Source organism: Ursus maritimus, unplaced genomic scaffold (assembly GCF_017311325.1).
Source record: "Ursus maritimus isolate PB19 unplaced genomic scaffold, ASM1731132v1 scaffold_7, whole genome shotgun sequence".
NCBI lineage: Eukaryota > Metazoa > Chordata > Mammalia > Carnivora > Ursidae > Ursus > Ursus maritimus.
Window position 1 is genome coordinate 6,606,795 of NW_024426885.1, and position 18,683 is coordinate 6,625,477.

General features: G+C 41.6%; 1 protein-coding gene across 2 annotated transcripts in view; it reads right to left on the reverse strand.

Moving 5' to 3' along the window:
* Positions 1-18,683, reverse strand: part of EDRF1 (erythroid differentiation regulatory factor 1) — a 42,964-nt gene that overhangs the window by 8,185 nt on the left and 16,096 nt on the right. For both annotated transcript variants that reach the window (XM_008685587.2, XM_008685575.2), the window contains exons 14-24: positions 15,010-15,081; positions 14,574-14,724; positions 12,348-12,536; positions 11,802-12,002; positions 9,975-10,193; positions 7,965-8,188; positions 5,786-5,944; positions 5,466-5,615; positions 4,093-4,246; positions 2,116-2,231; positions 1,096-1,247 (exon numbers count right to left, since the gene is read on the reverse strand). In XM_008685587.2, the coding sequence (XP_008683809.2) occupies positions 1,096-1,247; positions 2,116-2,231; positions 4,093-4,246; positions 5,466-5,615; positions 5,786-5,944; positions 7,965-8,188; positions 9,975-10,193; positions 11,802-12,002; positions 12,348-12,536; positions 14,574-14,724; positions 15,010-15,081 (1,787 nt within the window). The remainder of the gene's footprint in view (positions 1-1,095; positions 1,248-2,115; positions 2,232-4,092; positions 4,247-5,465; positions 5,616-5,785; positions 5,945-7,964; positions 8,189-9,974; positions 10,194-11,801; positions 12,003-12,347; positions 12,537-14,573; positions 14,725-15,009; positions 15,082-18,683) is intronic.

Sequence of the window (18,683 nt, forward strand, 5' to 3'; positions counted from 1 at the left end):
AACATTCAAAAAAACTCAATGAGCTCCAGCACATCGAGAGACTAAAGAAGGAAAACCATGTGGTCATTTCAACGTGTGTACCATTAAACGTCTGACAAAAATTCCACATCCATTCATGATAAAAACTAGGAACAGAAGGGAACATTCTCAGCTTGATAAAGGCACCTACAAAAACCCACGGCTGATGCTACACTTACTACAGCAAGCTTTCTCCCTGAGCTCTAAGGAAGGGGCGGAGCAGGGGCTACCACAAAGTAGCAGCAAGAGGGAATGACGGAACTGCTCTGTGTCATGATTTCCGCAGGAGAGACATGTCTGTGTTTGTCCAAGCTTGAAGGACTACATACCACCAAAAGTAAATTTTACTCTATGTAAACTAAAACACAGAGACAAAGCACCTGAAGATTATAAACTGATAAAACACACATAGAATAACTGGTAACAATGTATGTGTAGGGTGATTTTTTCCCCCTATTTTCCAAGTTTTGTAATATGGCCAGATTGTACTTATATTTTAAAAAAAGAATGACATATTATTTATGTCTTCCTGATCTAGTACTTACTATTAGAACTTCAAATTAAATTAATAATGCCACCATATGAACTCTGGCAAACAACAGAATTGTAGAAACTGACATAGGTGTATGAGAACCTTGTGCTGAGACGCTCACACTTCTCACTAAGTTTTGGGCTTTACAGAGATTTCGATGCTCTGTTGTCTCCTTCCTACTAGTGCATTTGGTGCTATCAAAACTGTAGTCCTGACTTCCCATTAAAGACAACGGAGAGTTACTAAAAACAGTTGAAGTCTTCATTCCAGGGTCAGTTACCGGTCTCAGGGAAAACATTATAACCAGTAGAGTATTTATTCTTAGGAAGCAAGATCTGTGTCTATAGTTCCAATATGTAGTAGGCCACACGGAGAGGAGTCTCATCTGATTTACCAAGTCAGGCAAGAGCACCACTTAAAATCCCCGATCACCCACATGAAAGACAGAATGAATACAACCTATCTTTTTGTATGGTCAGTAGAGATTACCTTTCTACAGGTAAGGCGCTGGAAAAGAAATTTCCACAAAGAACCATTGGCTTTACCTTGTTTTCTTCTTAGTTGAAGACAGCAGCTTGATGGACTGAAGGAGAAGGAACGACAACCGAGACTCAAATATACTGAGGAGCTTGATCACTTCTTCTCGATTAAGACTAGGAGAGGAATCAGCAGCTGGAGTGGACTCATCACTCTTAGGCTGAAAACAACAAGAAGTGACTTCACCTAAGCTAGCCGACAGTGACAGCTTCATAGTGAAGTGAAGGGACCACAGTTTCATTCACCCAGTAAACTTTTTAGCCAAAAACAAAACAAAAAGGAAACCCCAGGTCATTTATTTTCCTCCAGGCACAGCCTGTTGGTGGCAGAAGCCCGGAGATCACTCTGACAAACTAAAACCTGTGAAAAATGTCTCACATCTAACAGAGACTTATGGAGAAGAAATTAATCCCAAACAGAAATCTCCTACTTTGTAACACTGCACAGTAAAGGAGCAAGATGGAAACGGGCACGGTGCAGGGCTGGACAAACCAGGGGTGGAGAAGGTAACAGGCTGGTGGACCATGGGGGACTCAGGGAGTTTTCAGCAACAGCAGGAGGCAGCAAGAACGCTGGAATACCAGGCAAACCAGAAATGCTTTCCAAGGAGCTTAAGCCCATTCATTGTTCAAATGCTCCCTGGCAGTTTAGTAGAAATTATAAAAGAGCTATGTACCTCTTTCTTTCTTAAAAACAAACAGAATAACAATAAAAAAGAACAAAAAAAGCAAAAGGAAAACACAACAGAGACGTTATGCTACTGGGGTCTTAGTAAGCTCTATGTGGTTATTTAAAGAAAAAAATTTTAATATAAAAGATATAATTCCAACTTAAAGAGTCTAATAATTCCACCAAGAAAACACAACAGATCACTGTTAATGTGTTTTATGCAAAGCACATATATGTATGTATATGTCCATATATACATATACACACATAACACACATACACACACATATGCTCACGTATACGTTCACCCTTTAGCTTAAGACACACAAAAAACAAAGATAAATATTTTCTCCATTTACCTGGTCAAACTCCTCTACAAGTTCCTTTCTGATGAGCTGGAATGCATGCTTAGTTCTCACCATTATATCAAGAGCCCCAGATAGTGTTTTTAATTTTCCAACATTGCTATTCTGACCTAGAGTGTTAAACACAAAAATGATCATTCCTTTGAATATAAATCTAGAAATCCATCCAATGTCAATGTATTAATAAAAACTGATTTTCAAATGCTGTAAAAGTAGCTCATGAGAATCTAAACAAATTTTCTAAAATCCAACTTTTAGTAATTATCCCTAGGTAAAAATATTAAGTCTAGACAAAGCAATAAATAACAATTGTCTCCCTGCCTCACCATTTGGTTCTGTCAGGGTGGGAACATAACCGATCTGAAATAAGACCCGAGTGTTAGGTCAAAGAAAGCAGCTGGTACAAGTCTGGTCCAAAGGCCCCCAGCTGTTTACATTACTTTACTCAGGTACTCAATTTTTAAACAGTTTTTAGAAGGAAAATTAACCATACTTATCATCTTAGCAAATTTGTTCCCAGTCTCTGTTTTTATGAAAATAATGCCTGTTCTCTTGAAGGAATTCAAACATGGCAGAAAATTCAAAGATGCAAATGAAAAAAGGTCGTCCAAAACCCACCCCCCAGAAAGTTTATCCTGCCATCTAGTATACACTGGCAAAAAGTTAAAAATACTTTTAGTAAAAAAAAAACTTTTTTTTTTTAGGAGGGGTGGGGGGAGGGAAGGACAGAAGGAGAGGGAGAGAAAGTCTCACGCAGACTTCACACTGAGTGTGGAGTGTGACGTGGGACTCGATCTCATGACCCTGAGATCACAACCTCAGCCGAAATCAAGAGTCGGACACTTAACTGTGCAACGCAGGTGTCGTAGTAAAAAATATTTTTAAAAAACTGTTTCAGGTAGGGGCGCCTGGGTGGCTCAGTTGTTAAGCGTCTGCCTTCGGCTCAGGGTGTGATCCTAGAGTCCTGGGATCGAGCCCCGCCATCGGGCCCCCTGCTCCACTGGGAGCCTGCTTCTTCCTCTCCCACTCCCCCTGCCTGTGTTCCCTCTCTCGCTGGCTGTCTCTCTCTCTCTCTGTCAAATAAGTAAATAAAATCTTTAAAAAACAAAAACAAAAAAACAACAAAAAACTGTTTCAGGTAATACATTCTCAAAATGTATAAAGTCTGAATCAGAAAGCAGCGAAAGCCTTCCTCCTGGGCCCCCAGGTGCCGACCCCAGAGGCAGCAACGCTATCACTTTCCTGTGCATCTGACAGGGATATGCTACTGAAAGAGTCATCTACCTGGTTAAGTATTTTATTTATTTAAATTTTATACAAAGGAACAACTGAAGTAAAATCTAATGAACAGCTGTACTTCAAAGAAACGCTTCTTGTTTCTTTGCCACACGAGCGCTATTTCTGCAAGGACCGCTTCTGCAGAAGGGGAGCAGGTGGGCAAGAGCGAGAGAACTCAGGACACACGTTCAGTGCGGAGCGGCAACTCCCTCCCCGCTGTGGCCTCTACCCTAATGGAGCCCGCTCTTCGGCCTGCCTGCCTCCTCCCTCCCCTTCCCGCAGAGCTCTACCTCGCATGGGATCTACGTTCTAGTTCCCTATTCCACAGCTGCCCGTACCCACTGTAGGTTAACAGAATTCAGTGGGACCACTGCTTCTCCCTTCCTATGCTGCTCCTGATGACTTACATCTCTAATGGTCTCAACTGACTCGTCACATTTTTTTTTCCAAATAAGAAAGCATGGGCTATATTTCAGTATTTCTTTGAACATAAATAGGTCACAGAACATAATCAAATCCATCTTCTAAACTTCAAAAAAGTGGCCCCTACCCAAAGCCATTAACTATGGGCAAATTAAAAAGAAAACAATCTTGTTTACATTCAAGAGAGATCCCCAGGTCTGCCTCATGCTAAGACGGTCCAGCAGGAAGTCAGCGCACACAAATCTGCGAAATGAGGAAGTGGGGACTTACTGGTCATTTGGAATTCTGCAAACGCCACCCTTTCCAGCTGTACTCGAAGCAGCTCACAGGGAGCGTCTTTGAGAAGCTGAAAAAGCTTAACAGCTTTGCTATAGTGAAGATCGGCCAGCACCCGGTGCTGCTTCCTAAGATGTTCGTCACCAACCTAGAGTCAAACAGAAAATAAAAAGACAAATCTTAAAGCTTGGGTTTCACAGTAACTACTTCACCAAGTCTCTGACTGGATCACTAAATGTTCTGTAGTGGCATTATTTTTCTAGAAGTCTTACAGTTAGATATTTAATCCACTTTTGGTTAATTGTTGTCTATCAGGTGCCGCAGGAGTCCAACTCCATTGCCTTGCATGTGGACTTCCAGCTGTCCTGGCACTACCTGCTGAAACGACAATGCTTTCCCCGTTGTGCTTTCCCCATTGAATGCTCAAGCTTGCTTCTGCCTCGAGGATATTAGGCCATCTGGGCAGCCTGAATTTTGGTTAGGACCTCCTGGGGCAAGGGGAAGAGAGTCCAGGGCCAATTTAAAGTGAAAGAAATCCTCTCTGATTATCAAGCTGGACCTCACAGGACAATATTCTCAGAACAAGGGCACCTAGAAGGCGGCCCATGCCCTAGGGACTGCAAGGTAAGCTGTCTTGGTCCTGAGCTAAGAAAAGGGAAACACCACCACAAACAAAAAAACATTCCTGAGAAACTTCAAACACAAGACTCCTTGGCAGAAGCCATGCCACCGCTCTGGAGGAAGGTACCTTCAACCTGGGCCTCTATTTATTCGTAGACACACATGCATCTGAGTGCCAGGACTCATGTACAAGGCCGTTCACAGCCGATTACTTCTAATAACCTCACACTGAAAGCACCCAGAAGTTCAGGAATCACAAAACGGACAAATACACTGTGATATATTCATTGAATGAATACTCGTGAACCGAGAAAATGCACCAACCAGGAGGAACCTCAGAAACACTGTGCCTAGTGAAAGGCAGTAAACCACGGAATATGTACAGTATGATCTGTCCTACAAAGCTCACCACCCAGTAAAATGTAAACACACTGTTTAAGTGGTAAAACAGAAAGGGTGTGGACATACTGGAAAATCCAGGAAACCAGTTACTCTGGGTAGGTCTGGAGGGAGACTTGGTGGGCAGGGGGCGGTGCACAGAGGCTAATTTTGCAGACGAACACCCAATCAATTACAGTAGAGAAAAACAGGCAGCACAGGCGAGAGGGGAAACTGACCTACACTGCAAGTTTTTCTAAAGCAGCTAATAGAATAGATGGCATTTAAATAGATACTGAAATATAAGAAAAACACCCAGAACACTTTTAAATGGACTTGGCATTGAACTTAAGTTGGAACGGCAATACCTGATTTCTCAGACAACTGTGGTACATGGACGCCAGCCTGTGATGGATGGTCGCGGCTCGATACTGACAAAGAGGCTGTCGAGCAGACGCTGAGTCCACATCACAGTATTTCAGGGACTTCATCATAGCCTCGCTGACTTCTTTTTCAATCTGTTTTGTTTTTGTTTTTTTTTTTTAAGGAGGAGGAGAAAAAAAATGACAAGTCTATAATCTTAAATAAAAATATTTAAATACTGCTTGTTACAGAAAATATGCTCAATATCTGTTAAAGGCAAAAACAGAGCTGAAGAGCTCTTTTATAGCACTACAAATATTACTACCTGCTCCTGAGCTTTCCTAGACAATGGAGCATAATCTTGCTGTAGAGTTGCCATCGTGAAGTAAGTAGTGGACAATTCCCAATTCACTGAATCCCAAACAGCCGGGTGTATGTCTCGTGTTCCCAGTGACCTCAGAGCTTTCAAATAGTAATCAACAGCCTGGTGAGACAGGGAAAGATACAGTTCTGACTCAGTCTAAAGCTATGCCAACAACATATGAAAATAAAACATATTATTTAAAATCCCCCAGATGTTAATTTAATGTGGGAACAATTTACAGAAGGGCAGTATTATGAGGAAAGGAAAAAACCTTATCAAAGAACCTGTTTCAATGAGGCAAGCCATTTCAAGGGGACTGCACGCCACGCCACATTGCCACAGCGAGTCCAGCATTAGCCTTAGTGCTTTCTGACTCATGCTCGGGGATGCCTTTCCTTCCTCTGGTTTTTTCCTTTCTAAATGAAGATTTGGTCTACGGCCATACCACCCTGAATGCGGCCGATCTCGTCTAAATGAAGATTTGTTTATGTAACTAGAAAGCTAGAAAAAAATCACTTGATGAGTCTAAGGATAAAAAATTGCTGGATCTGACTGTAAAAAGCAGCAACTCCCGCCACCCTTTACCACCCCCAGCCTGAAGAACATGGTCATTATATTTAAGCATATAAAATCACATTTAAGTCCATCACCTAGCAATAATTTCTACGTTTCTTGTATCTATCTACTTTCTGTGTATCTATAAACTTAAAAAAAACTATAAAAAGGTCACTTTTATTTTAAAATCTCCCATGCCATGGGGCACCTGGGTGGTGCAATTGGTTAAGTATCTGACTCCTGGTTTTGGCTCAGGTGGTAATCTCAGGGTTGTGAGATCGAGCCCTGCGTCTGGCTCTGTGCTCAGCAGGTAGTCTGCTTGTCTCTCTCTCTCCCTCTCCCTGCCTCTGCCTCCTCCTCCCATACTCGGGCTCTAGTAAATTAAAAAAAAAAAAAAAAAAAAAATCTCCCACGCCATGAACATTCTTCACTAGTACTCAAATAGCTGTGAAGTACTTGTTAAAGGAGAGCTCTTATGGCACCTGGGGGGCTCAGTCGGTTAAGCACCTGACTCTTGGTTTTGGCTCAGGTCATGATCTCAGGGTCCTGACATGGAGCCCCACTGTTGGGTCTGCACACTTAATGGAGTCTGCTTGTCCTTCTCCCTCCCCCTCTGCCCCGCCCTCGAATAAATAAAATCTTAAAAAAAAAAAAAGGAGAGCTCTTATTCCTTGCACCATCTCCAACACTGGATGTTACCACTTGCAGAAATACCTGGAGACTGGATAGACAAAAGAAACTCAATTTTTAAATTTCATAAAAGTTTAAAATTTGAAATTTCTTACATATTAACTATTTTTAACATGTATGAATTTTTTTGTTCAGGATTATTTGCCCCTTAATGAGCACCAGGTATTATATAAGACTGATGAATCACAGACCTATACCTCTGAAACCAATAATACACTATATGTTAATTAAAAAAAAATTTAAAAGATTTGCCCTTTTTTTCTATTTGGACAGTTTATTTTCAGTGATTATTTTATTTATTTTTAAAATAAGCACTATACCCAACGTGGGGCTTGAACTACAACCCCAAGACCAAGAGTCATGTGCTCTACCAACTGAGCCAGCCAGGCGCCCCTTCAATGGTTCTTAACTCTTCTTTATATATAAAGGATTTATCAACCTCTGATCTGTCCCATGTTATCAATTTTTTGACTACATTAGGATTTGCTTTTCAATTTTGCTTTCTGTTGTGCATTTAGAAATCATTATTTTTACACATTATGTATCCATGGTTTACTGTGATCCCTGCCCATTGTGTCATGCTGGGAAAGTCCTGTCCCGTCTCATCACACGAAGCTCCTCCTCCACTTTCTCAGTTACCCTTCTCCACGTCAGCCTTTAATCCACCTGACGTCTTCTCTGCTTACGCCAACACAAGTCAGTGAATAATCATCTTTTCAATATGCCACCTTCAACACAAAATTCTCACATTCTCGGGCCGGTCTCTTAAGTGTTTTGTCTGTCTCCTGTGCCATCACCACAGCTCTAGTTTTAGAATATTTTCATGGAGCAATGGCAAAGGTAAATGACAATTAGGTGTAATGGGTGAGGTCCGACATGCAAGCAAATGTGTTACCTTATTGTAATACAAGCCTTCTTCCGGTGAGAATTCCCGCTTAAATTCATCGCCGGCACCACAGTGCGCCTGCGCACAAATCCGCATGAGTCTCCCCGTGTTACACAACAGAAGGGCAGCATTTGTGGCATCATCAATTGACTCAAAGTTGTGAATTCCTTTTTCAAAACAAGAAAAGCTTTTTTTCCACAACTGTTGCTCCGCAGTAGACACACTTTTGCTCACTGCACAAAAAAAGAGAAAGAAAACCACCTGTAAGCAGACTTCAATGTCAACCCCCTGTGTGTCCCAGGAATGGATGAAGGCAGGACAGGGACAGGATGGCTAAGGAACCAGCTACGTGCAGCCATCGCAGTGACCTGCTCTCACTGTACCCCCTTCAAATTCATGGCAAGGCCCTAACCCCAAAGTTTTGGAGACAGGGCCTTTAAAGAGGTAATTAAAGTTATACCAGGTCATAAGATGGGGCCCGGATCCCACATGACTGGTGTTCTTCTAAGAGAAACACACCAGTGCGCACACACAGAAGACCAGGTAAGGGCACAGGGAGAAGGCAGCCATCCGCAAGCATGGAGAGAGGCCTCAGAAAAGCCCAAACTTGCTGGCACCTTGATCTTGGACTTCCAGCTTCCAACTTGTGAAAAGTACGATTTCTGTCATTTAAGCCACCCGATCTGGGGTTATTTTGTTATGGCAGCCTGAGCAGACTCATATAATACTCAAACATGGCCCTCGTTCACTCTGAACTGACGGATACGAAAACGAACAAACAAAAACATCGGAGCAAAGGCCTATTTCATAAACATTCAAAACACGTGGTCCCATGGGGTTTTAAGAGGTATGACCTGGGTTGTATCTGAATTCTCCTAGGTTTCTGACGACCACTTTGCATGCTCCTTCACGCACTTCCTCCTCCAGAGGCACCTTCAAAGCACAGCTTCTTATTTCTCAAGAATATATACATGTATATTAACAAAACACTTTAAAAAGCTTGACCCCCTCATACGTCCAGTGTCAAGACAAGTTCACAGACTACCAGGCACACACACTTCCCCAACTTACCTGCCGTCCTCCGTTCTACCGCGGCCCTGTTCCGTCCTCCCACTGGGTGGTCTTGACATCCCCAGCTTTCTCATGGATCCAACTATCCCCTTCCCACATCATCTGAGTGATCCCCAACCTACATCTTGCTAACCCAAACAGCTCTAAGTCCAGGTTTTAACCAGCAACTGAGCGAGACCTTCACTCGCATGTCCTCATGTATCTCAAACCCGACATGGGCCCAGCTGAATCCCTTATCCTCTGCCTGAATCACAAAAGACCACTTGCTGCTACTCGCACTATCCACTGGACGCTGCATTTCTAGTCCTTCTCAATGCTGCCTAATCAGTCTGGATAGCACCCCCTTCCCCGCATCTGCCTGCTGATATCCTAGGTCGTGTACCCATCTGCTCAAACCACACCTTCTTCCCAAAAACCCTCAAAAAACCCCACAACTTCAATAAACATCTCCTTTCCCCACTTTTCTATTGTACTGCATATGTGCTTATGGCATTTTCCAAAGATTTGTATTTCTTTTATTTTTTTTTTTAAGACTTTTTATTTTTACGTAATCTCTATACCCAGCAACCCCGGGATCAGGAGTTGCACACTCTACCAACTGACCCAGCCCGGCACCCCAAAGATCTGTATTTCTCTTTGGTTTCCTGACATGAGGGAGAACTATGTTTTAGTCAACTGCACATCCAGCACAGAGCCTCGCACAGGCCGGCTGTATACGCCACTTCTGAACTGATCAGATGAAGAACGGAGGACGCTGAAATGATGAATCTCAAAGGGAAATGTGTTTTCTTATCTTTATTTCTCAAGAACTTAAGAATAAAAGATTCTTCAACAGAGCACTCCTTTTACATCAAGTCAAGTGCCACAATTCTATGCTTGGACCATAAAATCAGCAATGATTTTCTAAGAGAAGAGGCAATAAAGAGCGGACTCCAAAGAGATACTCACCCACTCGCTCGCTCTGCAGCGCCGCAGCCTGATTCATGTAAAACACACCGATTTCATTTCTAACGTTACCCATTCTCTTCAATACTTGTACATAGTGTTCTGGGTTCTGGCTTTTTAAATCACTAAATTGCAAGATTTCATTAGCAGCTTCGTAACATTTACAACTGACTGAAAGCTGACTCTCTAAGTCTGTAGACAAATCAGTTGCCCATGCAAATCCTTGAAAGGAAAAAAAGGAAACATCACTGTGAGTCCCGAGAACCCTTCTTCCTTAGTATCCATGTAATCTCCTATTTTTAAGACAATAAAATAAATCCAGTATGGTATAAACCCACATGAGTCAATCCATACAACTAAAATTTTAAATTTTAAAGTAAAGATCTTTTAATTTAGAAAACTATATTTTCCTGGGATATTAATGTTTGAATAAAGAAATATTTTCTGGACCAAAAATACCAATTTCCATGACCTGGATTTTACCAAATACACTTGCTCACTGGTATAGACTTAAAGTTCAGTGATACAAGGTAAAACATTTTTTTCTTTTTAATTAATGGATATAGTTCTTTTTTTCTTTTAAAGATTTTATTTATTTATTTGACAGAGAGAGAGAGACAGCCAGCGAGAGAGGGAACACAAGCAGGGGGAGTGGGAGAGGAAGAAGCAGACCCCCAGCAGAGGAGCCCAACGTGGGGCTCGATCCCAGGACTCTGGGATCACGCCCTGAGCTGAAGGCAGATGCTTAACGACTGAGCCACCCAGGCGCCCCAATGGATAAAGTTCTTGAAACAAAGCTCTGATTGCTATGAGAGGCTACTTACATACATTATGGTTTGCAATTACCTCACTGAAGAAGCTATTACAGAAGCTCTCAAAGACTTCAACATGCCATCTAGCGGGACTGGAGTAAACTTAGGCGCAGGGCCCAAAATTCAAGGGGGAAAAAAAGGGAGCACTCCTGCTGCTAACACTGGTATATAAGAGAGAACGACACTCCCACAAGAAGTGTTTTAAATGAAATTAATTCGATGGGAGTGGTAAAAACACTGAAGATTTTCTCCCTGTGTCTATGAAACTGATCGTTTGAGAAACTCAGAAGGAGAGAAGGCAAAGAAAGAGGGCAAAAGTGAGGAAATACCACATCCTCCCCAATGTACTTCTCTAGATGGTATATGTCCAAAAGTTTTGGTGAGGTGGGTATCAAATAACACCAACACTTAGCAAAATATGACAATGCCGTGATACCTTACAAAGCCAGGTCTCCTAGCTCGTTTACTGCCCTGACCGCAGTGAGCTTACGACCGTACGAAGGATACAGTCACTTGCAGACTAATACTATCTCCCAGTTTTAAAATCTGATGACTCCAAAACAAAGTAATATATTGAGTAAGACAGTCAGTTATGAACTAAGTTTAAAAAAATGATCTCTGGATCTGAGCCTCCAGAAATCTTTCAGAAGGTAATTCATTCCCTTTTCCCAACTGTTATTCCTTTTCAAAAGAAAATCATGGGTTGGTTCACTGACTACAAGGTCACCTAAGAAAACCTCATGAAGAGACAAGAGTAAAAAAGTCAACACAATTGTCTTAGAGCTTATTTTATCTTTAGTTCTAGTTGTATAAACAGTAGCTCATGAAATATTCTGAAATCATTTTACACACAAATACACCAGGGATCATGGTCAATTTTAAAATTAAGAAATCAATGAAACAAAACCGCAATATCAAAACACTAACATTTTCTCCACTTTCCTGGACAAACTCCAATAAACATAAGCTGGGCGGAATCACCCCCACGGGACTCCAGTGCTGGGTCTCACTGGCATACCTTGACAACTGGACTCCCTGTGGAGGCTGTGTAGTATCTCCTGGTCTTCTTTTGTTTGATAATTAAACTCCTCAAGATGCGCCGCTCTGTTGTTCGCGTTCTGGGCCAGCATTAGCTGGATGTCCCCACAGAGCGTCAGATACTGAGACAGAAACAGCAGCACTTCAGAGAGCATGTTGGTGCAGAGGCAGCAGTAAGTATCTAGGCAGAAGGGGGGAGAGAGAAAAAGACACCGGGGTATTAAAAATTAATGAATACGGTGACTATTAAGAGAATTTGTTACTAGCTGAAAGATTTGCACCACTGTATCTATTCTAAGGTTATGGTATGTCAGATATCACATAGGCTTCACGTATTTCAAAAGGAAGATCATTAACCACCCAGAGCAAAAAATAAAATACGAAGTAACACACCCAAGACTAGAAAAAGTTATTCCAAAATTAAATTTTACTACAGCAACAGGAGTAAAACTTCACTGTGATTTAGATGCCTTTTCTGTCCTCCCCTCCCAATGTCTATTAAGCGTATTAATTTACAGTGACTTACCGTGGCTCTGCAAAGCTAATTTTATGTATCGTAACGCTCTTCCGTATTTCTGAAGACTCATGGCAGCATCCGACAAAACATAATAGGCCTTTGATGACTTGAGAATCAGCTGGAGTTTCATTTTATGTTGCCAAGAACCAGGGATCATTCCAGATTGACTGGAATAATTACCCTTTTGAAGGGAGCCCACTATGACATGGAAGGAGGGGAAAGGAAGCACATTTTATTTGAATGTAAGTCTCACTATTAAAAAAAAAATGTTTCTTGATAGAAACAGTCCAGGCTTAGGTACTATGGCTACAAGACTGGCAAATACTGTGCTTTTACTGCTTAACAACAGAGTAAAATGGCAGTGTTTCAATAGACCCTCGCTGGGATTGCTGAAGGCTCTCGGCTCCCTGCTGCTGTCAACTCTGTCATTCTCTTTCAGGGTCACTGACATATCTAAACTCATGACTGGCATGTCCTTTCTTCAGTCTATGTGTCAACCTGCCAGAGAGTTTACCTTCCTAAAACAAGCTTTAATTATGCTGGGACCCCTGTTCTAGAACCCGAAAATGGCTTCGCACCACTTATTAGATCCTGTCTAAGCATCTTAGCCCACTTCCTAGGTGACATTTCTGTCTTCCTCCCCAGTATTCCACCCCTACCACCTATCAGCCAAAGTCAAGTTACTGCTTATTGCCCACACAGTTGTCTATTTTCTTCCACCTCCCCTCTTAGTGGACTGCTTCCTCCACCAGGAACCCGCTTTATTTAGAGTCCAGCCTACTACTACCTTCTTCATCTAACGAATGATCACTTTTGTGCCAAGCACTGTGCTAGCCACCAGAAACCGTGACATGAAGTTCTATGTTCTCCATCCTTGAGATCCTGCACACGAGAGGCAGAGACAGGCTGCTAACACAGACCACAGCAAAATCTATTATTAAGTGCAACTGTAGAGATAAGAACGAAATGCTGTGGGAATCCCCCTCCCCAGTCTCTGAGCCTTGGGATTTCTCATTTTTTGATCAGTGACAACACGAATCTTTCAAAGCAATGAAAGGTACTTACAATCTCTCTTACGGTTTTAATTGTGCATGTTATTTCTTTTCCCCCTGCTAGTGCATGCATTCTCTGTGCGTGAGGCTTGGTGAGAACACCAGAATTGAATAAGACGGTTTTTGCTCACCACTGTATTGGTATGTGTGCATACAACACAGCTAACCAGGACATAAGACAGGCTGTAGTAATGCGAAGGGCAAAGTGGTAAGAGAATCAATTCTGACTAGAGAGAGGCGAGCACAGATCTCTTGAACATCAGCAGGATTTTCAACAGCTGAGTTGGGGACGAAGGAAGAGAGAAAAGGCATTTCAAAAAAAAGAAAAAGAGGCAGAGATGTGTCAGGCTGTGGTGTTCTCCTCCCCGTATCACAGCTCAAGCCGGGCACACAGGAAGCAGCACACAAATGCGAGGGCACTCACTTCACTGCCCCCCCCCCACACACAACTCATGTTCGTGAAGAGAAGAGAAGTCAGGAAAGCACTTGGTATTTCACACATACAGGCTTCCAGAACATTTTTTAAAGCAACTGAAACTGATTTTTTAACAGACCACATGTTCTTCATGAAATGACTTTCCTGAGGAACAAATTACACAATGCGTAAGTGATCTTTCTAGTTTATTCAAGGACCACCAGTAACAAAAGCCAACAATCCTATGGTGCTTCTTATGTGCACTATTCTAAGTACTTCACACATATTAATTCATTTAATCCATATAAAAACCTTTAAAGTAGGCACTGTTATCTTCATTTTGAGAGAGGAAAAAAAAAAAAACAAAACACCACACCAAAAAACCAAGGTTCAAAAAGGTGGAACTTGCCTTAGCAAAGCCATGATTTGAGGCTAGGCAGTTTGGTTCCCAATTCCGCTCTTCAACACTCGACTGCTTTTACTGAAGCAGTAATTTCTTATGAGAACCCTACCGAGCTAAGGGCATTAGCTCCTCACTGCAGGGGACCGGAAGAAGCGGAACTTATTAGGAATATCTATAAAGGGTCAAAATTATCCTTTGTTTTTTATTTTGAATGAAATGGTATTTTCTCCTACTTTTCATTCACACGATACCCTTCTCCTGAATTCCTTTCAATGAATGCCTTAATTGACATAAGTCCGCTGTTGATAAAGGACTAGTATACTATTCTATAGAACAGTCCTTATTTGCACATCAATTCAACTTACTTTTGTCCAAAAACAAGGCCATCTGCTTCTCCAGACCCTCAGGACCCCCCCTTGTGGATTCATCTTCATATTTTAATGGGATTGGGGTGTTGGGGTCAGCTGCAGGAAGGTCGCTTTCTTTTTTAATGCTGCTATCCACAGATTTTAACCCCTTTAAAAAAGGAGAAACATTCACTCTACACATAACTGAAGGTCAACCAGAAACTAAATATAAGGCTCTGAACACATTTAGGAGAATTTAAATGTTGAAAACAGACTTGAAAAGACTACATTTTACTTGCAACAGTTGGGAAGAACTAATTTTCACTTTACATATAAAAGGGAAAAAGTCAGGGCAGAATTTCATTCAGAATAATGTTTAGACACCAATAAACAAGCACTATATGCAAACCAGGTACAAATTTACTGCAACAGTGAAGGTAAAATTGAGACTTACCTCCAGAACGTAGCTAAGCACGAGTCTACAGCGCTCCTCTGTGTCATGGCAAACTGGAAACGTGCAACTGGGCTTCAGAAACAAATATTTAAAATGATTAATATGCTGCCCACACGACAAATTCCACAGCCCTCAGCTCCTGGGAATTACTAAAACTCTACACATCAATAACTTCAAAATTTGCTGTGTATTCAGCTTTGTGAGGTAACTGACACTAAGGTTAATGTACTGCTTTAATTGCAGATAAAAGTGACCTAAGCATCCACAAAACCTTGCCTAACAAAAAGATCTTCCCAAGTGTATGTTACTTTAAATTCTTAAAATTTTAAAAATAATTCTATTATGACAAAAAAAGCAAGAATGTGAGTAATGCTTTGGATAAATGTATACCTAATCTAACAGAGGAGCTGAATCCCTAATTAGCACTGGTACTCGGTAACACACAGTTAACAATATCATCAACTTAGCAGTAAGTTAACAAGTATCACCAATGGTCTCACTGTATAATTTGTACAATTTATATGCTTAATTATGAGCAGAACCAGTTAACAACCTGTATCTACTAAGCGACCTTATGTGTAAGGGCCTCTGCGAGGCATTTCATTTTCGATGAATCCTGCAAGGCTGGAACGACGGTTCCCACTGTGCACCGAGCACAGATGTTAAGTAACCTGTCCGTGGACACAGTCACTGAGCTGGAAATGAGGTGCTGAAGCCACACCGACTGCACTTTCAAAAGTACGCTAATAAGGCGAAGCTAACTAAAGACCTGTTTACATGAATACCAGGACCGCATTTTCTAAGTGCTTCGGATATTGAGAAAAACTGCCATCTCTGTAAAAAACTGTAAACTAACGCACCACTACATCTTTGTCATCTACTTGCCCCACAAATCAAAGGTCTTGTGTTACAGTGCAGGTCCCCAAATACACAGAACTTTTGCCATCAGTAATCTTGTTCATAATCAGAAAACTTTTTTTTTTTTTAATTCCACTGGGGGGGCATTCAAGCTGAAAGTGCACTAAAACTCAGATGGACAGTTAAGAACTTGTCCTGTAGTCATTTAATCAAATATTTCCTGAGCGCCCATTACATCTTCTTGACATGGGAGATACAAGAATGTCCATATGTACAGGGAGCTTCTGTTTTTGTGAAGGGAAATAAACACAAACTTCAGATAGACAGATTATGATCTCCATGAAGGAGATAAAAATATAGCAGGCTTTGGCTAGAGTGGTCGGGCAAGATCTTCAGAAGGAGCAACATTTCCATCGAGACTTAAAGTCTAAAAACGGCAGCCATGAAAACTGGGACGCGCCGAGCATAAGCAACAGCAGGTGCCTCACGTGGACATGACCTATGATGAGCTTGAGGCAGGAAAAAAGGCAGTGTGACTACGGTAAAGGAGCAGAAAGTGAAGGAAAAGACAAAAAGATAGGCAATGTTAATCTATCTGGATATAAAGTTTCCATCTGAAAGTTAAACTCAGAGCTTACGTTAAAAGGTCTGTATACCAGGTTATCTGTATATACGATGGTATTTCAGTTCCAGGAATAGCCAGAGTCTTTTAAGGCTGACTTGGATCTGATCACAGGGAGGTAGGACTGGAAAGTAATTAGGATTTAGCAAACTGAAATGTAATTCTACTGTCTGGAAGAAGACCAATTGGGAGAAGAATAGTCAGCACAATCCATGTCAATAGAACTTCAAGGGCATGAAGCTGTCAGTCTATCTGACCTTGACCAGGCAGAGATGTGTCCAACCTAGCTGATATGCCCCACTCACTGCAAAAGTACTGTCCTGCAGCACTCGGATAAGGTATCACTTCCCCACAAGTGGATCAACAAGCCACCCCTTGTCTACTCTTATTCTGTGTTCACCAAGCAATCTACACATCTGGTTTCGCAGTAACCCAGAAACCGAGAGTGAATACCCTGGTGAGGAGACAGGAGTATATACTGGTCACTGCAGAAGGAAAATCTCCTACATAAAAACTGGCGTATTGATGTGTGGTTTACACATCATCTACCATCGGTCTGCACGTGGATCAGCTACCCCGGGGCAACTATAAAACAGGTTTAGGATTCATAAAGCTAATGATTACTAGGCCCTGGACCATGAAGGATCTACTGAAGTAATGCCATCTTTTTTTTTAAGATCTGAGAGAGCAGGGGCGCCTGGGTGGCACAGCGGTTAAGCGTCTGCCTTCGGCTCAGGGCGTGATTCCGGCGTTATGGGATCGAGCCCCACATCAGGCTCCTCCAGTATTAGCCTGCTTCTTCCTCTCCCACTTCCCCTGCTTGTGTTCCCTCTCTAGCTGGCTGTCTCTATCCTGTTGAATAAATAAAGAAAATCTTTAAAAAAAAAAAAAAAAAAGATCTGAGAGCGAGCGTGTGAGAGAGAGGAAGAGCGCACGTGTACGCAAGCACACACAAGTGGGGGGGGGCAGAGGAAGAGGGAGAGAGAATCTGAAGCAGACTCTGCACCGAGCACAGAGCCTGACACAGGGCTCGATCTCAAGATCCTGAGATCATGACCTGACCTGAAACCAACAGTCGGATGCTTAACCGACTGCGCCACCCAGGTGCCCCAGGAATGCCATCTTTTGAGAGGCCAGCTGCAGTCAATTAATCATTGTTTTTGCATTGATAAAACTTAAATACAATTTTACCATGCTTACTCGGATTTGATGAATGGATTTGTATTTTTCTGGAACTGACAATTCTCCAACAGACTTAATAATAGCTACTGCTTTGTTATCATCTGAGGGATCAGAACTGGTGCTATAGGATCCATTTTCATCGCTGTCTGGCATCTCTTCCTCCTCTTCACTGTAACTTTCATCAGAATTCTCATTTAAAGGAGATTCTGAACTTTCTTCTTTTTTAGGTTCATCTAATTGAAAAAGTTCTGAAAGCATGTAATTGGCTGAAGCAATAATCTTATAAAAAAAAAAAGAAATACGTGTGATTGTCATCAAAACTGAGCATTCTAAAGTGGAATACATTTTACTACTGTACTAACAAATTCTAGGAGGTCTGCAAACAGGCTGTTTCCACACTGTAATAGGCGCAGAACTGGCTCAGGTCAAAGTTATCAATACAGTGAAGGTTCTCTATAAAATCTTCATGGGTTGATATGTTTATTTCCTGCAATTATTCCAACCCCAGCCCTCTCTCTTAAAAAAAGGTGGCAACTGGAGATAAAAGTTTTCACAGGAAGTGTCGTTAACTAAAATATTAGCAAGGCAACACTCCATATTAATGGAGAAACCAGAATTTCTCTTTACAAGCTATGAATTAATACGGCTTTGGTAAGCAACTAATATTTATTACATGATCTTTGGTTCCAGGGGGAAAACCCCCACTAGCTTAAGGAATGAAAAGTCCATCCTGGCATCTCTTAAAATTAGCATTTACATATTATCATTATTTATTCTACTCTACTGTTATTATTTTTGATGACAGACATTCAATAGTTTTAACACCCTTTTCTAACTTTCACATAAACTATCCAATTTCCACGAAACACCACCACCTCACAATCAGCAATTAGATATTTAAGTCAGAAATTATTTTGCCATTTTTCTTCAAAAAGAGTTTTCTCTTGGTCTGGTCTCGGATAAACTTTTATATCCAACTGGATGGGGCTACAATTAAAATTAACTTGGATCT